Source organism: Scyliorhinus torazame, chromosome 2 (assembly GCF_047496885.1).
Source record: "Scyliorhinus torazame isolate Kashiwa2021f chromosome 2, sScyTor2.1, whole genome shotgun sequence".
Taxonomy (NCBI): Eukaryota; Metazoa; Chordata; class Chondrichthyes; order Carcharhiniformes; family Scyliorhinidae; genus Scyliorhinus; species Scyliorhinus torazame.
Genome location: NC_092708.1, coordinates 390,947,461 through 390,961,621, shown reverse-complemented (window position 1 = coordinate 390,961,621; position 14,161 = coordinate 390,947,461). Strand labels below are relative to the sequence as shown.

Here is a 14,161-nt window from a genome sequence, read left to right as displayed (position 1 = left end):
TTTATCTTCCTTAATAAACTCATTTTAGTTTACACCATATGCCTGTAGCATCCATATCTCGAGCCACCACAGAGAGGGATATAAGGAAGGAAAGACTTGACTTTAGATATATAGAGAGATTGGAGAAACTAAGAGTTGCTCTCTTCTGAGTTAGGGAGGGTTAAGAATTAGAGATTTGGTAGAGATGTTCAAAATTTGGTAGATTTTGGTTGAAAAAATGAACCGTTTCCAGTGGCTCTAGGATCAGTACCCAGAGAACACATTTAAGGTGATTGACAGAATCATGATCTGCCTAGACTGTACGCAGAACAATACTTTTCACTGTACCTCTATACACGTGACAAATCTAAAAGGATGAGATGAGGAAACATTCTTTTTATGGAGTGTATTTTTGTTACCCGGAATGTACTGCCTGAAGGGGTATTGGAAGCAAATTGAACAGTAACTTGCAAAGGAGAATTGGATATATACCTGCAGGAAAAACATTTTCAGATATGTAGGGTATGAAAAAGAAGAGGGAGTAATTGGATTATCTGTTAAGCTGCATATCCATAATCGGCTGAATGGCCTCTTGCTAAACTATATTATTCTACTTTGATTTTGCATGTGCTTCAAAGAACAAAACAAAGAACAAAGAAAACTACAGCACAGGAACAGGCCCTTCGGCCCTCCAAGCCTTTGCTGATCATGCTGCCCTAACTAAAAACTAAAACTTTCGGCCCTTACTCAATCCGTATCCCTCTATTTCCTCACTATTCATGTATCCATCCAGATGCCTCTTAAATGTTGCTAATGTGCTGGCTTCCACCACATCCTCTGGCAACGTGTTCCAGGCACCCACCACTCTCTGTGTGGAAAAACTTACCCTGCACATCTCTCTTAAACTTTCCCCCTCTCACCTTGAACCTGCGCCCCCTTGTAATTCCACCCTTCCACCCTTGGAAAAAGCCTCTGACTATCCACCCTGTCTCTGCCCCTCATAATTTTGTAGACCTCTATCAGGTCTCCCCTCAGCCTCCTTCTTTCCAGTGAAATCAATCCTAGTTTATTCAACCTTTCCTCATAGCCACCAACCTCGAGACCAGGCAACGTCCTGGTGAACCTTCCTTACACTCTCTCCGAAGCTTCCACATCCTTTTATTTGCTTATCTTGATTTCAAACAAAATGGACATCGACCTTGGCTGCGGGTTTCCTTGGCCCTGCTTCCCGACTTCTAGGGGGTAGACCGTGCGTAATGTTAATGTCACAGGAATAGTAATCCAGCGGCCCAGGCTAATCCTCTGAGGACATGGGTTCAAATCTCACCACGGCAGTTGGTGGAATTTGAATTTAGTTAATAAATCAGGAATATTGGTCTCTTTGGTTTTCGTAAAAACCCACCTGGTCCACTAATGCCCTTTAGGGAAGGAAAGCTGCCTGGTCTGGCCTGCATGTGACTCCAGATCCACAATGTGGTTGACTCCTAACATCCCCCTGAAATAGCCCACTTAATTCAAGAGTGATCAGGTGATGAGCAATGAATGCTGGCCTTGCTGGCAAAGCTCACATCACATGAAAAAATAAAAATAAGAGCAGTTTCACAAAATGTCCTGGTCTTTATATTGTGTGTGCACTGAACCTGTCTCAGCCAGTGAATTGGAGGCACGACTTGTTGTTTTAATTTACACAGCCTCCAAACCCCTGACTGAAACTGACATCTTCGGGCGGAATTGTCTCAAAGATTGGCAATGTTCAAAGGCGGACAGGAAAAGTGGCATTGAGCCTGCCGACAGCCGCTTCTGTCATATCGTGCAGCACTTGGAAGAGAGAACTGACGGGCATGAGTTCCACGCCGTACCGCTGGTGGGTGACCTCTGATCCGCCTGTCCCTGCACGCAGCGGGCACACGTCACAGTCCAATGGGAAGCCATGGCTGCTACACCCAGGAGGTGGTGGATGAAAATTTGTTCATGAGTTGGGTATAGGAATAGGGCTGAACTCTTATCTACAAAGGAACCAGGATACGTGAGAAAGATGTTCACCACAGTGATCTCCTGATTTTAACCAAATCTCAGATCTCCCAATTGTAGCAGAGTTATTTGTCCTGCAAAATCTGCAGTGAGTGGAGGATAGTTACATGATAGAAATAATGTGCATAGTGTATTTTTAAAGAAAGCAAAGTCATTTACAGCAGTGATTGACAGTGGAATCATCCAGTCACCTACATTCTTGCTACTCGTGTTAGTGTCATTATACATAATCTAATTTTAGTGGCTTAACCACTGTAAGCTCAAAACTCCAGTCTAAAAGGTGAGAATTCTGCTCCTTTTATAGGCAAAAGTTCCAACTGGCAAAAGTCCTTTGTGAAGAAACAAGCCCAATTGAGGCTATGGACTGGAGACCAGTCCTCTTCCCCGTCCTTTTCCTTGCTTTCCAGCAAAAATCAGGCAAGTTTTCCTGGACTCCATGCTGCAAGATAGGGCTTTAAACTAAATACATAAAGAGTTCAGCCCTACTCCTATACCGTGAACTCACTACCACTCACCACTTCGTGGCCTGTGGATTTTTAATCACATCATGTAGTGGGTTTTGGAGCTCTGGAGCTTTTTACTGTTTGGCCCACAGCCTTCAATTGAAGGCTTCAGATCTGAGTGACGCACAGGCCGATTTGTAAAACGCAGAAGAGACTTGCATTTTTATGGTGCCTTTCTTCAGCAGAGGATTTCAAAGAACTTTGCAGGCAATAAAGTACTTTAAGAAGTTTAGTCACTGTTGTAATGTAGGACATGTGACAGTTCATTTGCACACACAACTCCTGAAAAACCACAATGTGATAAAGACCAGATGTGCTTGTTTTTAGTGAAATAGAAACAGAAAATGCTGGAAATAGTCATCTGTTCTTCTGTCATTTAGTGTCAGCCCATGTCTCTAAGCAACAGCTGACGGCTATCCAGCAGATATAATTCGGTGAACACCCTAAGGCACTTAACAAAAGCGATGTCAACAGAAAATATTTTTGACACTGAGTCATAGGAGGAGAAATCATGAAAGATGATCAAAAGATCGATCAAAGAAGTAGCTTCTGGAGCATCTTATAAAAGGATAGTGAGGTAGAGAGGTTTTGGGAGGGAACTCCAGAGCTCCTGTGATGTTTTACAATAATAAAGGTTCTATACAAATGCAAACTGTTGTTGCTCACAGGAGGGCAGCACAGGGCATTTGCTTTCTGCCCTGCTCAGGTCGTAGCGTCTCTCCCTGAGCCCTCCATGGCATAACTTCGAGAAGGAACTCACTAAGAGCAAGATGTAGAACTCCCGTGACGTAATGTCAATGATCTGCTTTCTTTTCCCATCCAGGCCTCTTACCACAGTCACGATGCAACAAGAATACTTCATAGGGTGAAGTGGTCTGAGGCAATTTACCATGTTGTGTACTTGTAATGCAAACAGCATTATAATGTCTGCATTACTGTAACGTTATTGTCAATTAGAGAATTCGCTGTCAACAATATGACCACCTCAAAGAGATTAGAATAATAATAACCTTTTATTGTCACAAGTATGAAGTTACTGTGAAAAGCCCCTAGTCACCACATTCCGATGCCTGTTCGGGTAAGCTGGTACGGGAATTGAACCCACGCTGCTGGCCTTGTTCTGCATCACAAACCAGCTGTCTAGCCCACTGAGCTAAACCAGCCCCTTTGTTTTATTTGTTTTATAAAAGTTTGTTTTATTTTGGGACCTCTGCGGGAGCTTTGTCTCCCCTTTTAAATACTGCCCCAATCTCTTACCCGCCCACCGCAGCCTCCAGATCCCCCCCAACACCCAACTTGCCGATTAGGGGTCTTCAAACCTCCCTCACTCCACCTCTTAAGGGCAGAGCACCCCCAGGCTAGATCCGTGGCATCTGGGCATCTCAGCAGTGCCAGCATGTAAGTGCCACCTGGGCACCCAGGCAGTGCCAGGCTGGCAGTGTCAAGGTGCCTGCATGGCATTGTGGTGCCAGGGTACCACCCTGTTTAAAGCCCAACCAGGCAGGGGCCTCCAATCGCTTCGGAAACTCTTCCCCCCCCACCCCCAGTGTCATTATGCATGGTCCAGGTTTTTGGAAACCAGTGCTAAACGGTGCCATGGGCATTCAATCCCGTGCCTTGGGATACTCCAGCGCAGACATATTTAAGTGAAGCCAACTGCCCACTTAAATATGCAAATTTGGATCCCACACAGTGAGGGCGAGAACCAGATCGTGACATTTCGTTAGATCTGGCGAGGTGTACCGAGCATTATTAATCTCATGAGATTTATTGGCCTCATCGTGTCACCGAGTCTGGTGTGAAGAGGCCGTTCGATCGTGCCCTATGGCTGTGCTTCATAGGCCAGGGTGGTTTTAAAAACTTGCCCTCACATAAGAGCATGACGTAAAGTATTCAGTGTCCGCTTGGCTCAGGGGAGCACTCAAGCCTCTGGGTCAGATAGTGAAGGATCAAGTGCCATTCTGGAGACTGGAGCCTAAAAGACATGTTAACCTTTCCAGTGCCGGTACCAAGTGAGCGCTGTACTGTTAGAGATGCTGTCTTTTAGTTGAAATGTTAAAGCAAAGCTACTGTCTGCCCTTTATGGAGAATTAGAAGATTCCACGGCCATTATTTCATAGATGACCAGCAGAGTTCTCCCTGGAGTTCCAGACAATATGCATCAGTCAAGCAACCTCACTGCAATCTGCACGTTTATCTCATTGTCATTTACAGGATATTGCTGTATGCCAATTGGTTGTTGTCCAAGAAGAAACTAAACGATTATAATAGAAGCTTGGGTGTCAAAGGTACCCTAAGGGGCTGGTTTAGCACAGGGCTAAATCACTGGCTTTGAAAGCAGACCAAGGCAGGCCAGCAGCACAGTTCAATTCCCGTACCAGCCTCCCCGAACAGGCGCTGGAATGTGGCGACTAGGGGCTTTTCACAGTAACTTCATTTGAAGCCTACTTGTGTCAATAAGTGATTTTCATTTCATTTTATTTTCAGGTACTTTTGATTTGAGGAATTTGTGACCTCCACATATTGCACAGCAGTGAGTGGGGAAATGTCCCTGTTTTAGTACATGCTGGAAGCATAAAGTAATGCAAGGCAACATTAGAGCATTGCTTCAACCTTGTGGAGTGAATCAGACAGTGCAAGGAGCCAGAAAGTTTACCACAAGCTTCCTGTTGTGTTCACCATTACTCTGTACACATCAGCCCTCTGTTACTTCATTGAAGAGCTCAATCAAGATAATGAAACATGTATTGGGTAGGATTAGAAATATGTTAGCTTGGCTCTGGGTAGCGCTCACTCCTCTGCACCAGGTAGTGAAGGATCAAGTGCCACTCTAGAGGTTGACCCATTATCAGTGTCAGTACCGTGGTGACATCAAATTAAACTGTAACGTAATCAAAGGTTGAAAGCGGGTTACAGAACACCCAGAATTATTAAAATAAGAAGTTAGTCATTTCATAGAAATTAGAACCAGGACACAGGCCCCATGAGTTTGAATTTCAGAAGGGCTGAAGGATATTGATAATCTTTTCTCTATTCCTTGGCACTGTTTGGTAAAGAGACAGATGTAGTCAGCATGTTATCTGTCTTACTGGAAATAAATAGGAACATAGGAATTAGGGGCAGAAGTCGGCAATTCAGCCCCTCGAGACTGCTCCACCATTCAATCAGATCCTGGCTAATCTCTTCCTGGTCTCAAATCCATCACCCTGCCTGTTCCCCGTATCCCTTTTAAAAATCCACCTCACTGCCTGTTCCCCATATCCCTTTAAAAAATCCACCGCCTTGCCTGTTCCCCATATCCCTTTAAAAAATCCACCGCCCTGCCTGTTCCCCATATCCCTTTAAAAAAAACCACCGCCCTGCCTGTTCCCCATATCCCTTTAACCTGTTTTTTAAAATCAGAAATATATCTATCTCCTTCTTGAAACCGTTTAATGATTTAGACCACCGCACTATGGGGCAGCGAGTTCCACAAATTCACCACCCTCTGCGAGAAGTAGTTCCTTCTCAACTCCGTTCTAAATCTATTTTGTTTCAACCTATATCTGTGACCCCTCATTTTAGATTGCCCCAGAAGGGGGAACATTTGGTCTAAATTTACTTTCAATCCCTTTTAGTATTTTATATACCTCAATCAGATCCCCCTCCAATCCTTCTAAACTCCAGTGGGTATGAGGCCAAACTGTTTAATCTCTCCTCATACGTCAACCCTTTCATCCCTGGAATCAATCTGGTGACCCTCCTCTGAACTGCCTCCAATGCCCCCACATCCTTAAAATTAATAAATAACAGTTTTTCAGACTGCTGAAGATGCTGCTTTGAAGAGAGTTCTGCTTGGACTCCAGTGGGTACCGATTGGCAGACTCATCAACCAATGGCGAGTAAACTCAGAAATTGCTGTTCCCTCAGCATCTTCATCACAGACTGTAATAGTGTTATAGTTCAAAAAGGTAGCTCGAGGGTAATTAGGGATGGGCAATAAATATTAATCCCTTACCAGCGCTAGCCACATCCTAAAAATGAATTTGGGGAAAAAAGGAATTTCTATTTAGTTATTTGTCAGCCTAGAGCCTGGACCATGAGCTTACTGAACTACTGGACATCACAGCCCAATTTTATTTCAAGCTGCTGACCTTTTGTCTCCATCGTCTTCCAGTTCTGCTGAAGGTCATCACAACCTGATCGCTAATGTGCAGAAGGTGCCCATTTCAGCCCATCGGGTCTGCACCGACCCTCTGAAAGAGCACCCCACCCCACGCCAACTCCCGCGCCCTATCCCTGTAACCCTATCTAACTTTTGGACACTAAAGGGCAATTTAGCGTGGCCAATGCACCTAACCTGCACATCTTTGGTCTGTGGGAGGAAACCGGAGAACCCCGGAGGAAGCCCACGCACACACAGGGAGAACGTGCAAACTCCACACAGACAGTGACCCAATGTCTGAATCGAACCTGGGTCCCTGGTGCTGCTGTGAGGCAGCAGTGCTAACCACTGTGCCACCATGCCGCCCACACTCTGCCTTGTTTCTCACCTCTTTACTGGGGTATTAGTCTGATGTTTGCAGCAGCTCTCTGGTATCTCACCCAGTAGCCATGGACAGAGAACACTGTCAAGATATTAAATCCAAGTGGGTGTCAGAGCTGAACCCAATCTAATTCCTTTTCGATATCTGTCACTGCCAATTTTCAGCAGAGGTCAATGCGATAACAGTCAGGAGTGGAATTCCTGCAAGGTTCTCTGCTAACCCCTCTCCCAAACCCCTTTCTTCTCTACGGTAGAGAATAAATGTAAAGTAAAATCAACATCGGCAGGTTTCCGATAACGTGCAGGTGATGAGTTAACTTGTGACTGAGCTCGTAGCGAAATCAAAGGAGTCACAAACCATTGCCGAAACCTTAATTCTACCAGCATGTAAAAGTATTGTGAGATTAACATTGGGAGATGCTGCTGCCAAAGAAATCGACAAAGTTCCACTTTCTGGTAATACATCAAATGGCGTATTGACAGAATGTTAGTTTTAAGGGGCAATTTAACATGGCCAATCCACCTCCCTGCGCATCTATGGGTTGTGGGAGTTAGACCTATGCAGACCAGGGGAGAATGTGCAAACTCCACACGGACAGTGACCTAGGGCCGGGATCGAACCCGGGTCCTCGGCACTGAGAGGCAGCAGTGCTAACCACTGTGTCACCATGCTTCCCCATGACAATGTTAGTTCAGTAAAAAGTCTTACAACACCAGGTTAAATCCAATAGGTTTGTTTTGAATCACTAGCTTTCAGAGCGCAGCTCCTTCCTCAGGTGAATCTGAGGAAGTAGTTGCGCTCCGAAAGCTAGTGATTCGAAACAAACCTGTTGGACTTTAACCTGGTGTTTAAGACTTCTTACTGTGCCCACCCCAGTCCAATGCCGGCATCTCCACATCATGAAATGTTGACTCGCCAACATCAATGGCATTTAAATGGTCATTGGATAAAAATATGGATGATAATGGAATAGTGTAGATAGGCTTTAGATTGGTTTCACAGGTCGGCGTAACATCGAGGGCCGAAGGGCCTGTACTGCGCTGTAATGTTCTATGATAGTTGATATTGAACAGGTGCTTCAAGAGGAATTAGAAATGAGTGAAAAGTCTGTCCTGCAAATTTGATGACTCCACAGATATTAGCACACACTGCCACTTATCAATCAATGTCAGATATGTTGACAGGGATTCTATCAAAGATAATTTCCTCTTGCAATTAATTGCCCCCCAATCATGTGATCAGAGAGGAAACCTTTCATGTCACAACTGTTTATCTGGAGGAAAATAATCTTAACTGGACCAGGTGCAATAGCAACAGCCGGAGCATCTTCCATGACAGAAAGGTCAAAAGGTTCATGAGTAAGGTGAAATAACAGAATTCTGAGATCCTGATCAGCCACTGTATCCTGTATCCTCAAGCCCTTGTCAACACAATGCCGTCTGAGTTAACTGCAGTATTAGTCTAAACAGTAAAAATTGTGATTAATGTAAAATCCCATCCTTCGAAATCCCACTTGTTTACAATTTTGTGTAAAGAGATGTGAGCCAAGTACCAGAGTTCACCCATGCACAGAGGTGCGATGGTTGTCTCAGGTAAAGATCCGCCCCTTGTTTATGAGCTCCCTAATGCATGGAAAGAGTTTTCAGCTCTGCATGAGTTGCCAAGCAACAATTTAATTTGTGATAATTTTTGTTGTGCGAAGCTTGCCTATCTTTCAGACCTATTCAGTCATCTGAGCGGAACGTTAAAATGCAGGAGAACATTCTGACTGCCACAGATAAACTTCAAAGCTTCAGATCAAAACTGGCCCTTTGGCAGTAAAAAGTGATAAGTGGGTTGATTGAGATATTCAAGCTGGTTTCGATGAATCCTACTGGCAAAACTATCCTCAACCTCCCCTCCACATATCTTAAAACATTACAAGGAAAGTTTGATTGCTACTTCCCCTCCATAGGTACATATTCTATTTAGTTCACATTCTTTTGAATTGTCAAAGAAATTGGCATTACAAGAACAAGAGGAATTCAGAGCTCCAGATGGATCGTACACTGAAACTATGTTTGCAGAGGTGCCTTTTGATACATTTTGGCTTGGTGACAAGAACATCCCTCTATTTCAGATTGTGCTATAACAGTACTCTTAGCATTTTCCACATCCTACCTGTGTTTTCAATACTGGCTTATGTATAAAAAAACAAAGGAGGGAGGGCCTGTCAGTGGAACAGACCTGCATGCTGCCCTGTCATCAGTCACATTAACAGTATTAATACTCTTTATTAGTGTCACAAGTAGGCTTACATTAACACTGCAATGAAGTTACTGTGAGAAGCCCCTAGTCGCAACATTCCGGCGCCTGTTCTTGTACACGGAGGGAGAATTCAGAATGTCCAAATTACCTAACAAGCATGTCTTTCGGGACTTGTGGGAGGAAACTGGAGCACCCGGACTGAAGCCCACGCAGACACAGGGAGAACATGCAGATTCCGCACAGACAATGGCCCAAGCCGGGAATCGATCCGGGGACCCTGGCGCTGTGGCAGTGTGAACCACTGTGCTACAGCTGTTCCATCTTGAATATATTTAAGGCTGGGATAGAATTTTGGTGACTGGGAAATCCAGGAAAATGGGGAGTTGGCATGAATGTGGAGCTGAAGCCCAAGATCAGTCATGGTTATATTAATTAGCAGAGTAGGGGATGGGCTTATGGTCTACTCCTGTTCCTATTTCCTGTGTTCTCTGGGGCAATTATGGATGGGAACCAAATTCTGGCCTTGCCAGTCATGCCCACGCTCCAGGAAAGTAAAGTCAAAGGTTTGTGGGTTCAAGTTCCATTCCAGAGACCGAAACATAATTTAGGTTGGTCACTAGTGCAGAATATTTTTTTGATAAGTGCTGAAGCATCACATGTGATGTCTTTTAGACGAGATGTTAAACCAAGGGTCTGGTCAGCCCTCCCAATCGGGCATAGAAGTTTCCATGACACCATTCAAAGTAAAGCACAGGAGTTCTCCCCTCTGCCTTGTTCAATATTTCTGAAAGTTTAGAGAAGTAGGCTTTGAGGAGACAAGTTTGAGAAGTTTAGGGAGGGAATTCCAGAGCTTAAGAACCTAGGCAACAGAAAGCTTGACCACCAGGGGTGGAGCAATTAAAATTAGGGTTGTGCAGATGGTCTGAATTGGAGGAGCACAGGGACACCAAAGGTTTGCAGAGCTGGAGGAGATTACAGAGAAGCAGAAAGCGAGTATTAAATGTTAGTGTAGAGGGATATGTAAGATCTGGAAGGAGGACACTGCGGTACACCTGTGAGCTAAGACAATCCCTCGGTGACTAGAGAAGCAGGAGAAAAACATCTGTGGTCTCATTTAAATCCAGTTTCTATGCCAACCTCGCCCATGTAAGATAATTAATTGTGCAGTCAGGTTAGCCTGAACCCATTGCTGTGTGCCCTTTGTGCATATTCCCAGCACACACCAAGGGAGCTGGCACACAAATAAACATGTTTTGTTCTGAGGATGCAGCCACTTTCCTGGAAAGCCTCCAGGATTCAACTGCAATGACTTTGTTATTGGAGTCACTTTGCCACCTGGTGGTGAATCATTTTTTCTTTAATCATTAACTTGCACAAAATTAGTTCCAAACTGTTTCTAGAGGAAAGACAAGGGGGATTATTTTTTTTTTCATCGCAAGCTATTATCTGAAAGAGTGATGGAAGTAGGTTCAAAGGTTACTTTTAAATGGTATTTGAATAAAGGATATGGAGAGGATGTTTCTTCTTGTCAGAGAATCTAGAACTGGGGGTGCAGGGATCACTGTTCAGAAATAAATAAGACAGAGATGAGGATAAGTATTTTCTTTCTGAGGGTCATGAGGCTCTGGAACCTCCTTCCTCAAAAGGCAGTGGAAGCAGAGTCTTTGAATATTTTTAAGGCGGAGCTAGATAGAATCTTTATTTACAAGGGGATAGGTTGGAATAAGGGGTTGGGGAGCGTCATTCTCCGACCCCCCGCCGGGTTGGAGAATCGCCGGGGGCTGCCGTGAATCCCGCCCCCGCCGGTTGCCGAAGTCTCCGGGACCGGATATTCGGCGGGGGCGGGAATCGGGCCGCGCCGGTTGGCGGGCCCCCCCGCTCGATTCTCCAGCCCGGATGGGCCGAAGTCCCGCCGATAAATTGCCTGTCCCGCCGGCGTGGATTAAACCACCTTTTGAACGGCGGGACAAGGCGGCACGGGCGGGCTCCGGGGTACTGGGGGGGGCGCGGGGCGATCTGGCCCCGGGGGGTGCCCCCACGGTGACCTGGCCCACGATCGTGACCCACCGATCCGCGGGCGGGCCTGTGCCGTGGGGGCTCTCTTTCCCTTCCGCCTCCGCCACGGTCTCCACCATGGCGGACGCGGAAGAGACTCCCTCCACTGCGCATGCGTGGGAAACTGTCAGCGGCCACTGACGCTCCCGCGCATGCGCCGCCTCGACATGTCATTTCCGCGCCAGCTGGCGTGGCAACAAAGGCCGTTTCCGCCAGCTGGCGGGGCGGAAATTCCTCCGGCGCCGGCCTAGCCCCTCAATGTTGGGGCTCGGCCCCCAAAGATGCGGAGCATTCCGCACCTTTGGGGCGGTGCGATGCCCGTCTGATTGGCGCCGTTTTGGGCGCCAGTCGGCGGACATCGCGCCGTTTCAGGAGAATTTCGCCCGAGGTTACAATCTCGCCATGATTGTAACATGATGAGCCATGATCTTTTTAAAAATAAAAAAACATTTTTTAAGTACCCAATTAATTTTCTTTCCAATTATGGGGCAGTTTAGCGTGGCCAATTCATCTACTCTACACATCTTTGGGTTGTGGGGGTGAGACCCATGCAGATATAGGGAGAATGTGCAAACTCCACATGGACAGTGACCCAGGGTTGGGATCGAACCCGGGTCCTCAGCGGCCTGAGGCAACAGTGCTAACCACTGAGCCACCATGACGCCAAGTCTCATAGAATCCTCTCCAATAATTTCCCTACCACTGACGTAAGGCTCATTGACTTGTAATTTCCTGGATTATCCTTGCTACCCTTCTCAGGGGCTGGTTTAGCTCAGTGGGCTAGATAGCTGGTTTGTGAGGCAGAACAAGGCCAGCAGCGCGGGTTCAATTCCCTCACCAGCTGAGAATTCTGAATTCTCCCTCCGTGTACCCGAACAGGTGCCGGAATGTAGCGACTAGGGGCTTTTCACAGTAACTTCATTGCAGTGTTAATGTAAGCCTAGTTGTGACAATAAATGATTATTATTATTATTAAACAAAGGAACAACATTGGCTATTCTCCAGTCCTCTGGGACCCCACCTACAGCCAGTGAGGTTACAAAGATTCCTGTCAAGGCCCTATGTAATTTCCTCCCTTGCCTCCCTCAGTATTCTGGGATAGATCCCATCAGACCCTGAGGACTTATCTATCTTAATGTTTTTAAAGACGCCCAGCACCTCATCCCTTTTGACCTCCAATGTGACCCAGACTATCTACACATCCTGCCCCAGACTCATCATCCACAAGTCCTTCTCTTTGATGAATACTGACACAATTACTCATTTAGTACCTCGCCGGGATTGAACCTGGGTCCTCAGCGCTGTGAGGCAGTTGACAACCACATGGTCTGCATTGCTTCATTCCCTGCTCAGTAGGCCGTCTAGATGTTCTGACTGCCTGGATTAGCACATGAATTATGGCTTGGGTTAATGGAGGGCCACTGGTATGCCACACATCTGTGTGTCACTTTTAAATGATAATGTAACTCTCATCAAAATCCCTGGGTAAGAGTGTGTGGTGGTATGTATTAGGGGTAATACGGTACACCACCTGTCGACAGTGCTACAGAGTGAAGTTACATTTCACAAAAATCCGTCTCCTTTCTAATTAGGACAGTGCGAACTTGTCAGATATGACCCAGATAGGATAGTGTGTTCAGCTGACATAAATCTGTGACAATAATAAGCTGCTTGTCCCCTTGTTCTCCTTCAGTTGAAAGAGTGAGCACACAGAAGAGAACGTTTACCCGATGGATCAACTTCCACTTGGACAGGGTGAGGGCAAACATCACATTCTATTTCGGGTTATGTAATCATTGCCAAATAACAATTATTTACATATCTTGTTAACTGCACACTTACACGCACCTTTGTAAAAAGTGAATGCTGGAGCCAACTGTGAGTGATTAATAATGTTATTAATATTTTGTATTTTCCTAACCTTCCTCTGTTATATTTCTTTATTAAGTATTATATTTATACTGTGTCCTCCCCATTATATGGATCAGAATTGAACGTATATGTATTTCACTGCCACTTCCAGGTGTGAACTGCAAACTGACAACACCTTGTGCCTTTATCGTATTTATTTTGTCCCCCACTTCAATTCTCTCCCATCCTCACCTGCAGGTACTACCAGTTGCTGGGTCACAGGTTCTGGTTTACTCCAGTGTTTTGCCCAAGAGTCATTCTTCAAGTCTGACCTTAGATAGTGAAAGTCAACAAGATAAACACCAGAGGGTATTGGAGTGGAGCACAATCAGTATTCTCCCAATGACCACCACATTCACTTGAAGTTGCTACATGGATAATGTCAGCAGGCCGAGTATCAGTTGAGCTCCATCCTGAACTCTCTTGATATACACAGACGTGTGTGATTCAGCAAGTGTCCCTGATTGAGACTAGAAACTTTGTTTTGACTTTTTTCTCTTCCTATCTCCAAGAGGCTGAGAACTTCCTTAATGCCCATAACTACCCTTTTGGTCAGCCCTGCAAATAACCCTTCCTTTGGTTTAGCACTGTTTCTGTCTGGGAACACCTCTGAAATGTTGTGGGGTGTTTTTTGTAGGTTAATGATGCTCAGTAAATGCAAGTTGTTGTTGAGTGTACTGTCTCTATAACATGTACAGCTCAGATTGTGAATTTGCATTTATTTTATATTAAGCAACTTGCTGAAATCTCAAACAAAACCAGAGGATGCTGGAAAACTCAGCAGGTCTGGCAGCATCTGCAAGGACAGAAAAGTGGGTTAGCGTTTTGAGTCCTTTTGGTTCTTTAGCAGAAATAAGAGAGGGAGAATGTGTTAGATATTAAAGTGCATCAGTGTGCGATTGCAACAAA

At 45.4% G+C, this 14,161-nt stretch overlaps 1 protein-coding gene across 2 annotated transcripts in view; it reads left to right on the top strand.

The window, feature by feature from the left end:
* The window catches only part of LOC140405769 (uncharacterized), a 96,516-nt gene that overhangs the window by 34,171 nt on the left and 48,184 nt on the right, over positions 1 to 14,161 (top strand). For both annotated transcript variants that reach the window (XM_072494202.1, XM_072494205.1), the window contains exon 2: positions 13,035 to 13,096. In XM_072494202.1, coding sequence (XP_072350303.1) covers positions 13,035 to 13,096 — 62 coding nt within the window. The remainder of the gene's footprint in view (positions 1 to 13,034; positions 13,097 to 14,161) is intronic.